Source organism: Eufriesea mexicana, unplaced genomic scaffold, assembly GCF_001483705.2.
Source record: "Eufriesea mexicana isolate 0111107269 unplaced genomic scaffold, ASM148370v2 scaffold3255, whole genome shotgun sequence".
NCBI lineage: Eukaryota > Metazoa > Arthropoda > Insecta > Hymenoptera > Apidae > Eufriesea > Eufriesea mexicana.
The window spans coordinates 348,252-365,846 of NW_016911299.1; the positions used below are offsets into that span (position 1 = coordinate 348,252).

At 25.6% G+C, this 17,595-nt stretch overlaps 4 protein-coding genes across 8 annotated transcripts in view; 2 read left to right on the plus strand and 2 right to left on the minus strand.

The window, feature by feature from the left end:
- The window catches only part of Oscillin (glucosamine-6-phosphate isomerase Oscillin), a 6,842-nt gene extending 5,430 nt beyond the window's left edge, over nucleotides 1-1,412 (minus strand). Inside the window, exons 1-4 of one of the 2 annotated variants that reach the window (XM_017904751.1) lie at nucleotides 1,289-1,412; nucleotides 914-1,198; nucleotides 479-837; nucleotides 268-346 (exon numbers count right to left, since the gene is read on the minus strand). In XM_017904751.1, coding sequence (XP_017760240.1) covers nucleotides 272-346; nucleotides 479-837; nucleotides 914-1,198; nucleotides 1,289-1,412 — 843 coding nt within the window. In that variant the 3' untranslated portion in view covers nucleotides 268-271. The remainder of the gene's footprint in view (nucleotides 1-267; nucleotides 347-478; nucleotides 838-913; nucleotides 1,199-1,288) is intronic. The other variant, XM_017904750.1, reaches the window with a different exon arrangement.
- A 1,214-nt stretch (nucleotides 1,413-2,626) lies between these two features.
- Rtel1 (Regulator of telomere elongation helicase 1) lies at nucleotides 2,627-6,646 on the plus strand. The gene is made up of 12 exons (XM_017904745.1): nucleotides 2,627-2,759; nucleotides 2,868-3,291; nucleotides 3,366-3,621; nucleotides 3,717-3,980; nucleotides 4,054-4,364; nucleotides 4,444-4,650; nucleotides 4,739-4,901; nucleotides 4,994-5,251; nucleotides 5,332-5,571; nucleotides 5,634-6,143; nucleotides 6,332-6,476; nucleotides 6,549-6,646. The coding sequence occupies exons 1-12, from the start codon at nucleotides 2,627-2,629 to the stop codon at nucleotides 6,644-6,646; spliced, it is 3,009 nt and encodes a 1,002-aa protein (XP_017760234.1).
- Nucleotides 6,647-7,689: 1,043 nt separating this feature from the next.
- On the minus strand, nucleotides 7,690-11,212 carry LOC108550875 (T-complex protein 11-like protein 1). 3 transcript variants are annotated; one of them, XM_017904774.1, is made up of 9 exons: nucleotides 10,664-10,679; nucleotides 10,456-10,569; nucleotides 10,013-10,132; nucleotides 9,506-9,622; nucleotides 9,118-9,412; nucleotides 8,512-9,030; nucleotides 8,235-8,419; nucleotides 7,994-8,160; nucleotides 7,690-7,937 (listed from the first exon to the last, which is right to left on the minus strand). In XM_017904774.1, the coding sequence occupies exons 2-9, from the start codon at nucleotides 10,464-10,466 to the stop codon at nucleotides 7,690-7,692; spliced, it is 1,662 nt and encodes a 553-aa protein (XP_017760263.1). In that variant the 5' UTR covers nucleotides 10,467-10,569; nucleotides 10,664-10,679. The 3 variants fall into 3 exon arrangements, with proteins under 3 accessions (XP_017760263.1, XP_017760264.1, XP_017760265.1); XM_017904775.1 differs by lacking the exon at nucleotides 10,013-10,132; XM_017904776.1 differs by lacking the exons at nucleotides 10,013-10,132; nucleotides 10,456-10,569; nucleotides 10,664-10,679 and adding an exon at nucleotides 11,183-11,212.
- Nucleotides 11,213-13,593: 2,381 nt separating this feature from the next.
- On the plus strand, nucleotides 13,594-17,344 carry AIF (Apoptosis inducing factor). 2 transcript variants are annotated; one of them, XM_017904773.1, is made up of 13 exons: nucleotides 13,594-13,846; nucleotides 14,416-14,517; nucleotides 14,599-14,705; nucleotides 14,826-14,886; nucleotides 14,970-15,130; nucleotides 15,200-15,330; nucleotides 15,413-15,588; nucleotides 15,654-15,845; nucleotides 15,938-16,131; nucleotides 16,210-16,462; nucleotides 16,599-16,783; nucleotides 16,853-17,059; nucleotides 17,153-17,344. In XM_017904773.1, the coding sequence occupies exons 1-13, from the start codon at nucleotides 13,756-13,758 to the stop codon at nucleotides 17,222-17,224; spliced, it is 1,932 nt and encodes a 643-aa protein (XP_017760262.1). In that variant the 5' UTR covers nucleotides 13,594-13,755; the 3' UTR covers nucleotides 17,225-17,344. The 2 variants fall into 2 exon arrangements, with proteins under 2 accessions (XP_017760262.1, XP_017760261.1); XM_017904772.1 differs by having other exon boundaries at nucleotides 14,416-14,705.
- The last annotated feature ends 251 nt before the right edge of the window (nucleotides 17,345-17,595 follow it).

Below are 17,595 nucleotides of genomic sequence, written 5' to 3' on the forward strand. Positions count from 1 at the left end.
GGCCACGAATGCCATTCGGAAGAATATTCTAAAGTAAATAAATTTTGTTAATAATATAAAGAATAATTTTTATGTTTTAGCTAATGAACAATAAAATGAAACTTACAGAACTTTTACTATGTTTTATATCATTTTCCAGAGAAAAAAAAAAACAAAAAAGGAAGAAGAAGAAATGTATACTCGATGTATGTATACATGTATGACTATTTATATATTATTGATGTATACGTAACTTATATATTTACGCAATGTTAAAAAAATAACTACCATTTTAGCTTTGTATTGAACGTCGAACGATAGCATCTCCATCTTCCTCGATTAATTTCTGATGTATAGCACTGAGAGCCTGTATATCATACAAAACCAACATAAAATGAATTTACAAATTATTTTAATTCAAATATGAATATATTTAAATTTAAATGTTTAAAACAAGATTAGAAGCATTATCAAATTAAGCAATTAGTTATATATATACCTTAAAATATTTCACTGTCTTCACACGCAATTCTAGTGTTGCATCCTCGTCACAAATGATTATTGTACGGGGATGTTGCTGAAAAGCTGATACAGTCCACATGTGGTTGACTCCTTCTTCTATTGCCTTATAAAGAGCAAATGCTTTATGAGATCCTGTGATTAGAATCATGACTTCTTTAGCATCCATTACTGTACCAACACCAACAGTGAGTGCTTGATTTGGAACTTTAGAAATATCATTTCCAAAAAATCTTGCATTAGCTTCCAATGTATCTTGGGCCAATGTTTTTACTCTTGTACGTGATGCTAAAGAGGAACCTGGTTCATTAAAGGCTATATGACCATCTGGACCAATACCTAAAATATAACATTTGATTTTGTACACAACTAATTCTTTATATAACTTTATTCATTGTATAACAAAATTGCATACCACCAATAAACAATTCAATACCACCAGCTTCTTTAATTTTTTTTTCAAAATCATCACATTCCTTTACAAGATCTGGTGCATTACCATCAAGAATGTGTGCATTTTGTGGATCTATATCTATATGTTTAAAGAAATTATTATACATATAATAATGATAAGATTCTGGATGAACCCTGGGTAAATCAACATATTCATCCATATTAAAGGTTTTTACATACTTGAAGGAAATTTTTCCTGCTTTATAATATTCTATAAGTTTTCTATACATTCCTAAAGGTGTACCACCTAAAAAAATAATCAGCCATTTAACAACAAGACATTAATAAATTACATTAAACATTTTCCTTTCATTTGTTATATATGAAAGATACATACCTGTTGGAAGACCAAGAACAAAATATTTATTATCATTTGGTTGAAAATCATTAATTCTTTTTAAAACATATTTTGCAGACCATTCTGCCACATAATCCACTGTATCACAGATTACTAAACGCATTTTAAATTTATGTTGTATTTCAATACTAAAAGAAATTAAACTGTAAAATATAGCAGAAAAATATATAAATAAAAAATTGTAATAACTTATAAAAATAAAATATAATTTTTCAATAATATAGTCAATATTTCAATTAATTGTACAAATATAATATTCAGTATAATTTTACTAGTTTTTATTAAAATTCATGTAAATATATAAGTAAAAATATCATAACAACGTCCTTTTTATCTAAACGCACAGAAATCTAAAATATCTTTAATTCAATTTTTACATTATGTTTAATTTATACTTTCTTAAAGTAAATTCGGCATAAATTGTATCTCTATTTATTACCATCATGCTATAAAGTTTTATTTTCAAAATGTTGGAAACATAACTAATATATTAAATATATTGTTTCTTCGTCATAAAATGATTTAAACGCATATTTATTACATTATATTTGCGCATGTTTAAACGCAAGAATCTTAAGTGGTCTTTCGTAATTTATTTCAAAGGTCAATAACCAATGGTCGGTACCCTTTTGAAACATACATGTTCAATTTAATTAATAAATTTTAATATATCAATTTTTATAAATTTGAATGCTATGTCAAATGCGAAAAATAACAATTTCTACTTAATGGGAGGAATGAAATGAAACATAAAAAAATACGAACCTGATGAAAAATTAAGAACTGTTTTTGCAGTCAGCCAGGCATCAAATCAGCTGACTTATGACTGACCTAATCTCGAGCCTTTGTTGGTTTGTCAAAGATTTAATTTTCCATTTGTAGATATGCTACATGCACAACACTTAAAAATAGGTTCTTATATAAAACAAACTGGCTGTTACTTTACAATCTTCGCGAAAATGTACTCATTGAAAATAAAACTTTTTATCATTTATTAAAATCTATATGTATATTAAATATGTACACAATTATATAGATACAATCTTTTTTTAATTTAATTAATAAAATATATATGTATACTTTTTCAAATAGTATTTTTTTTTATTACTAAAAAGAATTAATTATATCTCACAAATATCGAAACAAATATGTGTGCACATGCATATATATATATATATATATAATCATGTTTATAATTCAGTAGTTCAGAATTTAGCGGGAACGTGCCCTTAATTTTACTTTTGATACTAAGTGATCAGTATTTCTTATATTATAAATAAATTTGTTTATGTATCTCATACAATCAATAATAATATAATGCCAGACGTAACAATTAATAATATTATTGTAAGTTTTCCTTTTAAACCATATGCAGTACAAGAAGAATATATGACAAAGGTGATAGAGTGTCTTCAAAATAGCAAAAATGGTGTTTTAGAGTCGCCAACCGGTACAATTTAATCTTTTTATTATTGAATTTAGTAATTTGATTAATTTAATTAAAATGAATAATTTAGTTACAAATTGAAATTGATTTGTCAAAATATGTAAATTATAGGTACAGGAAAGACACTGAGCCTTTTATGTTCTTCTTTAAGTTGGTTATTAACAAAGAAAGCTCAGTTACAAGCACAATCATTAACTGGTGCAATTGAAAATCCTGATTTTGGTGGAAATTTTTTTAAATGTTTAAATAATGAACTCAAAGAAAGTACAGGAGATACAAAGCTTAGTAATAACTTTAATTGGACTGCACCAAAAATTATATATGCGTCTAGAACACATTCTCAGCTTTCACAAGCTATGCAAGAATTAAAAAGAACTTCCTATAAACATGTAAGCACAGTTGTGCTAGGATCTAGAGATCAGCTTTGTATTCATCCAGAAGTTTCTAAAGAAACTAATAGTTCAAATAAAATATATATGTGTCATTCTAAAGTAAAATCTAGGACATGTTTTTATTATAATAATGTTGAAATCAGGTAAAAAATGATATTATTAATATTCGATATTTCTAATAAATTTCATTTATTAATAAAAGAAATAAATCTTTTAGAAAGGATGATCCATTGTTTAAACAGGAGGTACTTGATATAGAAGATTTAGTAAAAACTGGACAGAAATTCAAATGTTGTCCATATTTTTTATCTAAAGAACTTAAACAAAATGCAGATATTATCTTTATGCCATATAATTACTTATTAGATTCAAAATCACGAAAAACTCAAGGTATAGATGTACAAAATAATGTTATTCTTTTAGATGAAGCACATAATATTGAGAAAACGTGTGAAGAAGCAGCATCTTTACAGGTATTAAATTAAATGATATATAGTTGCAAATATTTAATTAAATTACTTTGAATTGTGTAGAAAATGTAGAGTTGTTCGATCTAAAACTTTTGTAGATATGTAGTACAGATATTGCAATGTGCATTGATGAAATAACAACTGTAATGGAAGATATGGCTAGTGATATTGAACAGCAAAATGATTTTACAAAGGAAAATTTAGGAAGTATTTCAAAAGATTTTACAGCAGATGATTTGTGTATTTTAAAAGCTATGTTTTTAGAATTAGAAAAAGCTATTGATGCTATATCAGTTGTAAAACGTGATGTAGGAGATACATTTCCTAGTGGATATATCTTTGAGTTATTAGCAAAGGCACAAGTAAATAAAAAATATTTCGTAGTCTGTATAATTATATAGACTTATAATTAAAAATAATAAATGCACTCAACAGTTAACACATGGTAAAGAGCAACTTGTAATAGAAAAATTGGAAAAAATTATATTTTACTTGACAACCACAAGTACTTCACCATTTGCAAGAAAAGGCAATGCACTACAAAAATTCAGTGATCTATTGAAAACTGTATTTAGTGGTGGTAATAGCTTAGACCATAGAGAGAAAGTCAAGCAGTGTTATAAAGTGTACATTCAAATAGAAGAAACAAAAAAAACAAAACAAAATAATGTTTGGGAATCCAAAAAAATATGTTTAAAAAATGAAGGCAAAGTTATTAGTTATTGGTGTTTTAGTCCTGGATTTAGGTAAGTATGTATTTACTTATTGCATATAGTTTCAATTACATTGTATTGATATATTTATATATTAATTAAAATAATCAAGTATGCAACAACTAATGAAACAAGGTGTGCGTTCAATAATATTAACAAGTGGCACATTGTCTCCCTTGAAACCTTTTATATCAGAACTTGGAATACCAATTGAAGTTCAATTAGAAAATCCACATATTGTAAAGGGAGACCAAATTTGTGTTGGTGTCCTTAGTAAAGGTCCAGATGGTTATTCATTAAATTCTTCTTTTAACACGAGGTAATATTATTAAGTATATTGTGTATAATACATATTCACTTTCATAGTGTACCTATATATCATTTAAAGAGTATAATTTCTATTTTAGGAATGATCCAAAATATATAGCATCTCTGGGACGAACAATACTTAATTTTAGTTGTCTTATTCCTCATGGTCTATTAATTTTCTTTCCTTCATATCCAATAATGAGAAAGTGTAAAGAAGAATGGCAAAACATAGGTTTGTGGACTAAAATTGCAGATCGTAAAGTAATTATTTCAAATATTATTATGATGATTATATATATAAATGGATAAATAAATAGATAAAGACACTAAAACTATTTATTTTCTTTTACTAGCCTATATTTGTGGAACCACAATACAAAAGTGACTTTTTAAATGTTATGAACGAATATTGTGAAAAAATTAAAGATGTTTCATGTAGAGGAGCTATTTTTATGGCAGTATGTAGAGGTAAAGTTAGTGAAGGACTTGATTTTGCTAATGCAAATGGAAGAGCTGTGTTAATCACAGGTCTTCCATTTCCTCCTTTAAAAGATCCTAGAATTATATTAAAACAACAGTATTTAGAAGAAATGAAGAAACAAGATAGAGAAGTAATTAGAATTTACATCCAATATTGAAATATTCATCAAATATTTTAATTTTATATATTTTATATTTTATTGCTCTTTAGGCTCTATCTGGTCAACAGTGGTATCAACTTGAAGCATCACGAGCTGTTAATCAAGCTATTGGTCGTATTATACGTCATAAACATGATTATGGTGCTATAATTCTTTGTGATTGTCGATTTGATAATTTAAGTTTTAAAAAACATTTATCTGCTTGGCTCAGACCACATATCAAGAATTTTACTAATTTTGGTATTGTTATGAAAGAGCTAAAGGATTTTTTTAAATATGCGGAATATACTGTAAGTTTAATTTTGTAAAAAAGGAATATGTAAATATTGCTATATTATATAATTATTTTCAGTTTCCACAACCAAATACAGTCAATATGCCATCTATGAGTAGTTCTGCTTTGTTGCCAGCGATCTCAGCATCATTTGATGCAACTGTATCTCACACTGTAAAAGTTTCTTCAAAACAGGATATTGAAACACCTTCGACTGAAGATACCTTCAATATTGATTCTTATGCCAATAAAGTCGGAATAGATATACAAATGGTAGAAACAAAGAACAAAAACTTATTTGAACTTTTAAAAGTAGAGTCGAAGCCCGTAATTAATTTTAGCGATTGTAAATTAAACAAAAATTATACTACTTGTGAATTAACAAGAAATATTAGTGAACCAGCCAAAAAAAAAAGAAAAATAAAAATGTTGCCATTAGAATTTAATGAACATTTATCAGGTCCTTCTACTTCTTCAAGTGTGAATACAACAGAATGTATGAACAATACAACACATTTTCAACAAATATTTAAAGAAGTTAGTAATGATGCAGATAAAAAAGCTTTAGGCAAAGTATATTTACAAGAAGTAAGTAATTTTTTTATACTACACTATTATTATATTGCATTATTATTATCAATTATAAATATGTAATATATAAAATTTCAATTAATGATAAGATTACATTATATAACTTTTACTTAATTATTTTTAGCAATTTATAGTAATAACTTATGTAATAAATATATATATATATATCCAATTACATTTCTTAGGTAAAACGATCGTTATCAGAAGCTAATTATAAAATATTTGCTCAAATGATACAAGACTATACAAGAACAGGCAATCTGGAGAAACTATTGAATACTCTGCAAAATTTATTTTCACAAAATAAGGGATTGTTTCACTTATTTATAGGTATCTTATGTATATTATTATACAAAACAATTTTATAGTATTACAAACCTTAAGCTAACATACAATTTTCAGGATTTAAACGTTTCTTAAAAAAACAACATATCTCTGCATTCGAAAATTATATTGCTCTTATTAGATGCAGCATAATGGATACAAATACACAAACCTAAGTATATACAAAATTTTAAAGCCTGACGATATGTAAAGAATGACTTATTAAAGACATATTACAAGTAAGTATTAATAAATTAAATATATTTTATTACTTTGCCAATATTTTAGAGTGATATAAATTTGTACCTATTTTTTTGAAGGTTTTATTTATTTTATCAATATTTAGTATATAAATTATTTTATATTCTAAATTTTTCTTTAAAATCTAATTAAAGATTGATCTCTTTCAACTAATATTTTTAATACATTATGCAAACACTCATAATATATTTTAGCATTTTCATTAAATACAAATTTATTAAAAATAACTCTTTTTGTTGGATATTTTGTTTCATTTTAAGATTGTTTCTTTCTTTACATAGTAGTTATAAGGCCAAATAAATATACTTTTTCATACTTATAATGAAAAAGTATTAACTGTAAACTTTTGTCACTTCAAAAACCGTTTGTATCATGTAGTAAAATATGAATTGTCAAAACATGGGGGGAGAGGGGTTGTCTCATAAAATAATCTTAAAGTAATTACATTTGTTTTAAAGTATGAAATAAAATTTAATTACAAATTGATTTAATTTTCGCATGTATATACAAATATATGTTACATATTGGGTTTGAATATGATACTTAACATTTGGAAAATATATTAAAGCACCAAGTACAAAAAATAAGTTGTAGTTGATCTAAAACTACAAAGTGGAAATTAAATTATTGTTAACTTATATATAAAGTAATGCTTACATACAATTAGAAACTAATAATTGATATTTGCAATGCGTGAGAAAATATGTTTTTATGTTTCATATATATTTTTTGCTTAATTAGTTATGTAGTTTATGACTTATATTAATGTCATAATTTTTCTGTATAACTTTTTTGTTTTCATATTTTCAATATTCTTCTTTTTTAAAACTTAACTTATAAAAATAAATGAACTGTTATTTTAAAAGATGTATGTCACTTATTTTTAATTAATATACTATTTTATGAACACATAATATAATGTTTTCCTTACAAAAGTTTGCTTAAAATCTGAATTGTTTTACAAGTCCACGGTATGAATTCCACTCGTATCTTTATTACTTTCAGTTTCTGTTTTGATAAGAGCATTAGTAATAATTTCTTGATAATATTCTCCAAATACACTTCGATTATGAGAAATAAGTATTAAAAATTGTGCTACTATTGCAGTTAACTCTTCTTGAAGTGATGAAAGTCCAGGTGGTACTTGTTGTGGTGCCGTGGATTGAGATAATATTATTTTTTGTAAAAATTGTCGAATTCTCAGGTCTATAAAATAAATAAAATAAAAATGTGAACTTGAAAAAGTTGTATTCAATACTTACTTATAAGATGTCTGATTTTATGCTCTGGATTGATAAGGTCTAATATCTGTCCTTCTAATAATGTTTCCATCTCCAGAGATAATGGAGCAGCACCAATTTCTTTCAATGTTGTTTTTAAGTCCATTTTCACTTGTAATACAATATTTGGCATTATAGTTTCCAAATCCCTACCAATAATTTATACAAAAAATTTAACTTATAATTCTATTATGTACACATATATATACTATTATGTACATACTTATTTGAGTGTACAGAATCTAATAACACATTGAGGTGTTGCTTAATATTCTTTTTAAAGCTTAATACTCCGTGAATTGGTGCACCTACTGTATTATTTACCAGCAATATTACAGATCCTATAATGCTTAATCTGCTAGTTTTATCACGCAATTCTAGTAATCTACCTTGATCGAGCATTAAAGTCTGTAAAATAGACAGCAGTAAAATTTTCATTATTATTAATTCAAATAATTTGAAATTAATTACGTTATTAATACAGATATTTGTATATATACTTCTGCATCCGGATTAAAATCCCATTCCAGGAGATCAAGGTATGCTTCAGTTAAAAGACAATGTGTAAGCTGACGCACAGCATTAATATCGGATGAACTGCTTGTAATTTCTGTTGAATCAAAATGCCTTAACAACCATTTTTCAGTAAGTTGTAGACCATTTGTATTAACTTTTAAAAATTCAGCAAACTTGGCTTTTTCATATTCAATACTTGAAGCAACTATATTTGGTCTCATCATAGTAATCGTAAAATTTGCTAAGTCAAGTCGCATTAATTGTAATATTTCCATTATACCTTTAAATATTTCAATAACATCTGTCTTTTGACTAAGCTCTCGAATCTTTTCATCTCTTACTGGTGCACAAACTTTACTCATAATTGATATTACATATTGAGCATAATGATGGAAGTCCAAAACACCATTTTCAGCTTGTTGTTTAATTAAATCTACATCAAGTACTTCTCTTAAATTTTCTCGAATTTTTGCATGATGTGGTAACACTAATTCATCTAGTGTCTATAACAAGAAAAAAATGATTAAATATACATTACATAATGGCATAAAAACCATACATGTTTTATAAAATTTGTATAAATTTGTTACTTCTTTAATTTCCTTTAACAAAATCAATGCCTGTGTATAATTTGGAGGATCTTCAGCTAGTTGCTCTGACAATAAATTCCAAAAAGCTTTATGCATAATTTCTTTAACTTTCCTGTGAAATGTACCATCATCAGGTTCAAGCTTTTGCAACTGAAAATTTTTATCCACTGCAATTTCATGTGCTAATGCCATATTCTTCATGCCATTTGCAGCTTTTATGATTTCTTCAAGAGAAACAAATTTTGGTGGTGATGCTCCTATTAATCCACCAACCATAAAATTTTGTGTTTTTTGTCTGTATAATATGCATTTAATTAGAATAAATATGAATATTAAATTTAAATACATTACTTGTTAAATAAAGTAAAAGAATAATCATATAATTTACCCCTTTACATTTTCTTCTTCTACTTCAAGGGAGTCAGATTGATAACTTACAGGTACAGATGTACTAGCTTCATTGATATTGCATTTTTGTTCTTCATCGTTTTCCATTTTTTGATTCCTATGCAATAATACATTAATATATAAATACTGAATCTTAATTGTGGTAATATAATTATAAAAGTTTAAAAAATATATAATAAATAATATAGTAAATAACATCAAAATACAAAGCAACATCATATTAAATAACACACAAAATAAACTAATATTACTAAGTAATTGTTAAATATTTTATTAATTATATTTTAGTAATTAATTGTTAAATGTTCACCAATTTAGTTATTAATATAATTAAAGTGGAAGGATTGTTTTTTATAACACACTGTAATCATTATAGATCGAATTGTAATTATACATTAAAATTAATAAATAAATTACTTTTATTGACATATTATCAATAAACATATAAATAAAATTGAAGTGATCCTTTTTATAAAGGTACACTGACCAAAATAAAATACCAGGAATAAAATTTAACAATGCCACTGAACGTGGAAGTTTGCGACTAATGAAGAGACAGCAAATAGTAATACCCCATATTACTCCAGCACCAATCAGAACTTTATTCCTAATAAAATACCATTTTATCAATATTCAACAATAAAATTATATAAATCTGTTTTATGCACATTATATGTAATTACAGAATTGTAAAAATAATAAGATAAAAACATACATTAAATATATTTTCCTAAATGAAATATACCACAAAAGGAAATATTTTATTATTTTACTTCCTAAACTTTAAATTTGCCTTCAGAAATATCTTTTTTTACGCAGATTATTTTCAGATTTAGATAACAAATTACAATAATTTATATAATTGTTACATGTTTTTTAATATGTGATCAAAATATATTATGTGTATGTTTGTATTTACAAAAAATATACCTATCTGGCATAATTAGTGTTTGATTTAACTGTTTTGTTGAAGCATGATCTGCACTCAGAAGCAGCTGGTACTTAAATGCAATAGGTATTGAAGAGAAGGAGGTCAAACTTTGTCTATAAAAAGAACATCCACAAGGTACATATAAGAACAATCCTTCCTACTTGATTTTAAAGAATTGATATAATATTTTTGTTTTCAGCAACCTACCTCAGGTTTATATATATATTTAATATGAAATATTAAAATAATTTTTAATTGTAATATATTTCATATTATTTACTGAAATATTTTGTCAATTATGAATAATAAAAAAACTCTGTAAATGAATTTTTATTCAATTAAACAGAAAAATAAAATTTCTATACATACTTAGAAATATTAATAAATTGATATTATGTGTTTATCCTTTATTTGAAATAGCTTATTAGTGTTTTTAGATTTTGTTACATTAAGAATATACTTTTTAAATATTTCAAATCAAATTAATTTATCAGAAATAATAATATATGCTTATTACGTGAAATATTTTTTTTACTATAATTTTTATATTTGCTAATCAAGTAATGTACATATGCACTGATCTATTTACAAACAAACTTAAATCCACAGTATTCTACTAATATACTTTTTTTACTATTTAATTATTTAGAAACAGTACAAAAATGTTTTTTTTTAAGTTTTAATTATGTTTAACGTTTTGGAACTTAATTAAAGAAACATATTTACACTTTCACTAGAAAGTTGAAATGCGTAATATCGGACTTGATGTTTTACCAAAATGTTTCAATGTTTATCATAATATAATTCACATTTCTATTCTAAATTTATCAGTAATTTTATATATAAATTGCCATGTTGAAAAATCAATTTTGTTCCAAACAACTATAAATTGTGTATTTACAACTTTTTAGGTTGATGTTCAACAGTGAACTTCGGCATATATTCAGTATTAAAACAGTAGCGTCCTCTATAAATTGTCTTTTTTTAAATTAGTTTTACGCATTTATTTTATTTATTGACGGAATTATCTCTTTCAAATATATGTTATTTAAAGTATTTAAAAAATGGAGATATAAATAAAAAACATTTATTAAAGACAATAATATTAAAAAGTACAGTGATTTAGACTTTATGCTTAATTTATTGGTATATTATTTACAATTAAAACAGTGATTAACAAATATATATTTATATTTATATTTAATTGATATAATTGACATTTATATAATTTAGGATGGTTTTGACATATACATATGTTAACATCCATTACAGATCAATGTTAACATTATTTTCAATAATACCATAACGAAAATTTCAAGGTACACATGTCTTTTTTAGAAGTGATATGATTCATTGTTGTCCACCTTGAGCTTCACGAAGGTTATATAGATACTCATAAATGAATTGTGAATGCTCTTTGTTATGTAAAAATAACTATAAATACAATGTTTGATAAATATATCGCCTCTTGATTTTTTAAATAATTCATATTTACAAAGAATATTATGAAAAATTGCTTCAATTACAGATGAAGTATAATTTTTAGTCTATGCTATAAGAAAATTACGAGTCTCTTTGCCATCTTACAATTAGTATCATTTTCAACATTACCAATTTAGATTACAATTTTAATTTAGATTAAATTAAGATTACAACGTTAGTAAATGATTGCAATTAAAACTAAATTTGAGTGCGAAATTTTAATTAGTTCGGCCGATATAATGAAATCTCACAATTAGTCAAATATAAAAACATTAATGTTCTTACTTCTGCAAAAGCAATTTAAGAAGTAGAATGAAGATAAAGAACCCGAACATCATTTAATGTAATACGATGACAATTGAAACTAATTGTAGCATTGCAGTGTACTAACAATAATCTATGAAAAGGTAAAATTACTCTAAATATTCAAAATATAAAACAGAATTTAATATTAGTAAATTAGGAGTAAGCGATAGTAGATAAAGTTAAAAATTAATTAAAATTTTTTTTATTTTGCTATTTAGTATTTAAAGAGTATCCAAAAATTCACGAAAGTTTTGAATTTTGCGCCATTCGTACAGTAAAGTGTTGCCAACAAAAAAAAAACAGCGTTACAGCTAACAGTTCAAGGTTATTAAAAATGGAGCGCTACACAAAAGTACAACGCGTCTTCATTGTTGAGCAATATTTACAATTTTTAATTAAAAACCTGTGTTTTCTATCAAAATTATTTCTTGTGTGAATTTTGGGACAAGCACTAATACCTGCAGTTGTAAATAGCATACGATCCTAATTATTGATGACATTAACCGTGTGATTTTAGCATATCGTTAGATTTATATTTTGTTTGTAATAAACGAATATTTGTAAAGTAGAATGCTTTTTATAACATTATTACTAATCTTATAATTTTGATTTAAATTAGTATGCTAAATAATAATTTTACAATTGAGGATTATAGTAAAGAAATATAGTAATTTACATTATTACATCCTCTTAAATATTTTAAAAATATTTATTGTCATAACATTAGTTAGAAAACATTAGCTTTCACTACTCTATGTGTTCATAAGTTATCTCTTTAAAAAATATATTTTTGAATCTATAAATGCGATTAACATCACCTAATATTTTCTTCGTTGCTTTGTACAACGATATTTATAATGAAAATCAATTTAAATTCTTATTTATATAAGGCAAAGAAAAAAAATTAGATTTTCATAAAAATTGAAAAAAGTTAGCAGCACTATAGTTTATACTTCATTAAAAAATCATTATTCGAAACAAATGTTCGTATAATAGTAACGTACATAAAGATAACAAGAATCGTAGAAGTATGGGATTCTATACTTCGTTTGTAATTATAATCCTGTCCAATTCAGTCTAATCCAGTCCAGAATAAATTCGTATATAAATTTGCATAATTTTATATTATTTTCGATTTATTAAATATATTTCCATATGTATGTATGTATGCATGCATTTATATCATTATTTGAACTGATATGAACTTATGCGATTATCACTACGCCGTATGCGCGGCTGTCATTCGTTATTAAATTGAGTTTGTAATACAAATTTTTACATATTTACATATTTTTTCACGCTGTATAAAAAATTTCTGAAGAAGTATTTCAAAATCGATGTATCGTAAATACAACATTTTGATTATTAAAGAAATTTGGTAATGGAGTATCTCGTGTCATTCAAGTATGAAGAGAAAACTATAGAGCGACTTCCAGTCGTTCACGTGGATAACAGAACCGGTCACACGCGCCACCTCCATATTGCATAAGGCCAAAATTGGCTCGTCAAAAATGTTAAGCTACGGTAGAGTTATAGGACGATTGCCAAAACTTGCAAGACATTCGCGTGCTAATCACTTTTCTCGACCTTTAAAATATATTAGTAAGTATCGATACATCAGTCTTAAAAATGTAATTTTCCTCAACTTATGAAAATATTTCTCCTGCTTTTGATATAAGAAGTTCACAGAATTTTCCATATAAATATTAAAGTAATCCTTTGTTTGACATTTTCATCGCAATCATTAACAGAACAACGCTATAATTGTATGTATATGTTTAGATAATGATATCTTTTAATTAATATTCTGTTAAATTTATGTGTGATAAGTTTAATTGAAGGTACACCACGCGATATAACCTTCAACTCATGTTGTGATTATATTTTTTTAATATCTTTTTGCATACGATAATATCAATGAAAAATTATAATTCTTTTTATTGCTAATATTACTAAATTAAAATTATTTAATGTTATGTTTTTTTTTATATTAAATTTATAATTTAATCATTTTCATAAAATTAATAAGAAAAGCTTTTCTTGTATTTTTATTTGTAAATTTTAATTATAAATGTATAATATCACTCAGTATTACTGTATCCTATTATATTTTTTGTTTTACTATTATTTTCTTTATTTTTGTAATTAATAATCCTTTCCTTATATTTTAGGAATTGTCAATGTTCATAACTTATGGTATAGTAGTAATACGAATGACAAAATATATAAGCCACCAGGGACCACCATAAAACCAGAAGAATGTGTACCTGAAAGTAGGTATTCTAAACCAAAAAGAACTGTTCCTATATGTGAATCACATCCTAATGCATCTTGTCCACCGTCTTGTTATGAAGTTTGCGGCAAACCAGATAATTCACAAAAGTCAAATGGCAAAAAGCCATTTCCACCATATTGGAAGATATTGACAACTTTATTCATAGCAGGAGTTACAATATATGCGGTATAGTATTAATATTATTATCATATATTATGTTTTATTTTAATTTTTAATTCCACTATGAATAATGTTTATCAGTCATTATGTTAAATTATAACATTTTTATTTAAACATATTCTATAGATATCTTCTTCAAATTGGATTACTACAAAGAAAACAGATTCTCAGGGAGATGTAAGTAAAAGTAAGTTGAATGAGAATGTAGCTATAAAATTTTGCAAAATTTTGAAAATTTATAATTGATTTGTTATCATATCACATATTTAGGGAAAAAGAATGGAAGGAGAAATAGAAGATCATTTGAAAAAACTAAATCACCACCTACTTCTAAATCATTCCCTTCAGAAATACCTTATCTTTTAATAGGAGGAGGAACAGCTGCATTTTTTGCATTTAGGTCTATTAAATCCAGAGATCCTAGAGCTAAGGTATTTTATAATTTTTGTTCCTTGGTTTGTTAAATTAGTATGTAGTAACATAGTCAAATATTTTTGTAGGTTTTAGTAATAACAGAAGAAGAAGATTTACCATATATGAGACCACCATTATCCAAAGAGCTTTGGTACAATAGAGATGAAAAAGTAGATGTACAGTTACTTTTTAAGCAATGGAATGGTGCTCAGAGAAAGTAATCACTGAGTAATCATTTATATAAATAAAAATTGGTTATATTTTTATGTAGTAAGTAATTTATTATATTATATTTACAGTATATTTTATGAGCCACCCGAGTTTTATTCAAATGTCAGTGACCTCAGTCAATCTGACAAAGGTGGTATAGCTGTAGCCACAGGTTGGAAAGTTACAAAAATTGATGTTCCAAATAAGACTGTGTTACTTGATGATGGTTATGAAATGAAGTATGATAAGTGTCTTATTGCAACTGGTAAGTAAAATTACTTTATATATGTAGTTTATACATAATTTTATACAATTACAATATATTTATAGGTGCATCACCAAAAAATCTTCCAGTTTTTGAGTCAATTCAAGGTGATCTTAAACGTAAAATTGCAACCTTTAGAACAAAAGAAGATTTTCTTGATTTAGAAGATGTTGTGCATAATCCTAAGTATAAAAATATAGTTATAATTGGTGGAGGATTCCTTGGATCAGAACTTGCTTGCTCACTGGCCCATAATTGTAGGTTTTTATTATAATTTTGTATTATTAATATCGTTATTTAATTAATTACTTTTCAACGTAAAATGGTAACTAACTATATATTTATGCAGTATCCGCAGATAAGAAAGTATATCAAATATATAAAGAGAAATTTATAATGGATCAAGTATTACCACAATACCTAAGTGAATGGGCAACAAAAAAAGCAATATTAGAAGGTGTTAATTGTATTTCTAATTCTGAAGTAGAAGATTATTCTTATAAAAATGGACAATTATCGCTCGTCCTTTCAGATAATCGCGTTGTACGTTTTATTTAAACATCTACATAGCATTGTTAGAAATGATACAATGAGTAATTTCTTTTTAATTTACATGAAAAGATCGATGCTGACCAAGTTATTGTAGCAGTAGGCATTGAACCAAATACTGATTTGGCAGAAGTTTCATATTTAGAAACACATCCTGAAATAGGTGGTTTCCTTGTTAATGCAGAATTAGAAGCAAGGAGTAATCTTTGGGTTGCTGGAGATGCAGCTTGTTTTTATGATATTAGACTTGGTAGAAGAAGAGTAGAACATCATGATCATGCTGTAGTTTCAGGAAGATTGGCAGGAGAAAATATGACTGGTGCAGGTAAATTAAAATTTGCCCCTTTTATAAAGGAAACAAGTTAATTAATTAATTTTTATTATATATATAATCATGTTAATTATTAATATAGGAATTGTTGTAAAGTAAATTAAGAAATGGACTTTCTTCTCTTTACTAGGAAAACCATATTTACATCAGTCAATGTTTTGGTCTGACTTAGGATCAGAAGTGGCTTATGAAGCAATTGGTATTGTAGATTCATCACTACCAACTGTAGGAGTTTTTGTTAAAACAGCAGAGTCTGATATTTCCATAACATCTGACAATAGTTCCGTTGATACTACTCAATCTTCAACTAAAAAGGTAATGATTAGTACATTACAATCATAATTTACGTGTATGTTATATATATTTTACATTTTTAAAATATAGAAATTGAGTGTAACACAAATTCAAAGTTCTGTACAATCAAACTCAGAAAAAACTGATAAATCATATTCTAATGATATAAAGCTGCCAACAGAAGAATCTAAAAAATACGATGATTTCGGGAAAGGAGTCGTTTTTTATTTACGTGATGATATTGTGGTTGGCATAGTTCTTTGGAATATCTTTAATCGCATATCTATCGCTAGACAGGTGCGTTTATAAAATATGTAAAACATGAAAAAATTAAATTTGTATGAGATATATGTCAACAAATATCTCATTTTATATCTATTTTTATTACAGGTGCTTGCTAGAGGCACAAAATATGATGATCTAAATGAAGTAGCAAAACTGTTTACTATACATGATGATTGATTCCATTAATGCAAAAAGTACATGATTGCACTGTGTCATTATTGTATATAAGATTATTTATCTATCAGTTCTGAAACATTTTACTAATAAAAAAAAAAGGTCTACAACTGATATCTTATTCCTGCGTTTAAAAGGTACAACTTGTATAAATATTGCATATTTTACGTACAAAGTATTCAAAGTAAAAAAAATTTATAAATAGAAGCATTCTTATAAATGATGAGATATGTTTATTATAACTATTATTAGATGTGAATTTTATTAGAAAATAAATGAAAATGTTTGGTAGTTATACAGAGTTTAACATCATTTTTATAATATTCATACACGTGCACACATATGCGCATATGTACATAATCACATATACACAA

Coding starts and splice junctions, on each gene's coding strand:
- Rtel1 (XM_017904745.1), top strand. CDS start 2,627: ATGCCAGACGTAACAATTAATAATATTATTGTAAGTTTTCCTTTTAAA. Junction 4,365..4,443: donor TGTTTTAGTCCTGGATTTAG/GTAAGTATGTAT, acceptor AAAATAATCAAG/TATGCAACAACTAATGAAAC. Junction 5,252..5,331: donor TGAAGAAACAAGATAGAGAA/GTAATTAGAATT, acceptor ATTGCTCTTTAG/GCTCTATCTGGTCAACAGTG.
- LOC108550875 (XM_017904774.1), bottom strand. Junction 9,623..10,012: donor ATTCCTGGTATTTTATTTTG/GTCAGTGTACCT, acceptor ATTATTGCATAG/GAATCAAAAAATGGAAAACG. Junction 9,031..9,117: donor TGTTAAAGGAAATTAAAGAA/GTAACAAATTTA, acceptor TTCTTGTTATAG/ACACTAGATGAATTAGTGTT.
- AIF (XM_017904772.1), top strand. CDS start 13,756: ATGTTAAGCTACGGTAGAGTTATAGGACGATTGCCAAAACTTGCAAGA. Junction 15,131..15,199: donor CCAGAGATCCTAGAGCTAAG/GTATTTTATAAT, acceptor ATATTTTTGTAG/GTTTTAGTAATAACAGAAGA. Junction 16,784..16,852: donor CTCAATCTTCAACTAAAAAG/GTAATGATTAGT, acceptor TTTAAAATATAG/AAATTGAGTGTAACACAAAT.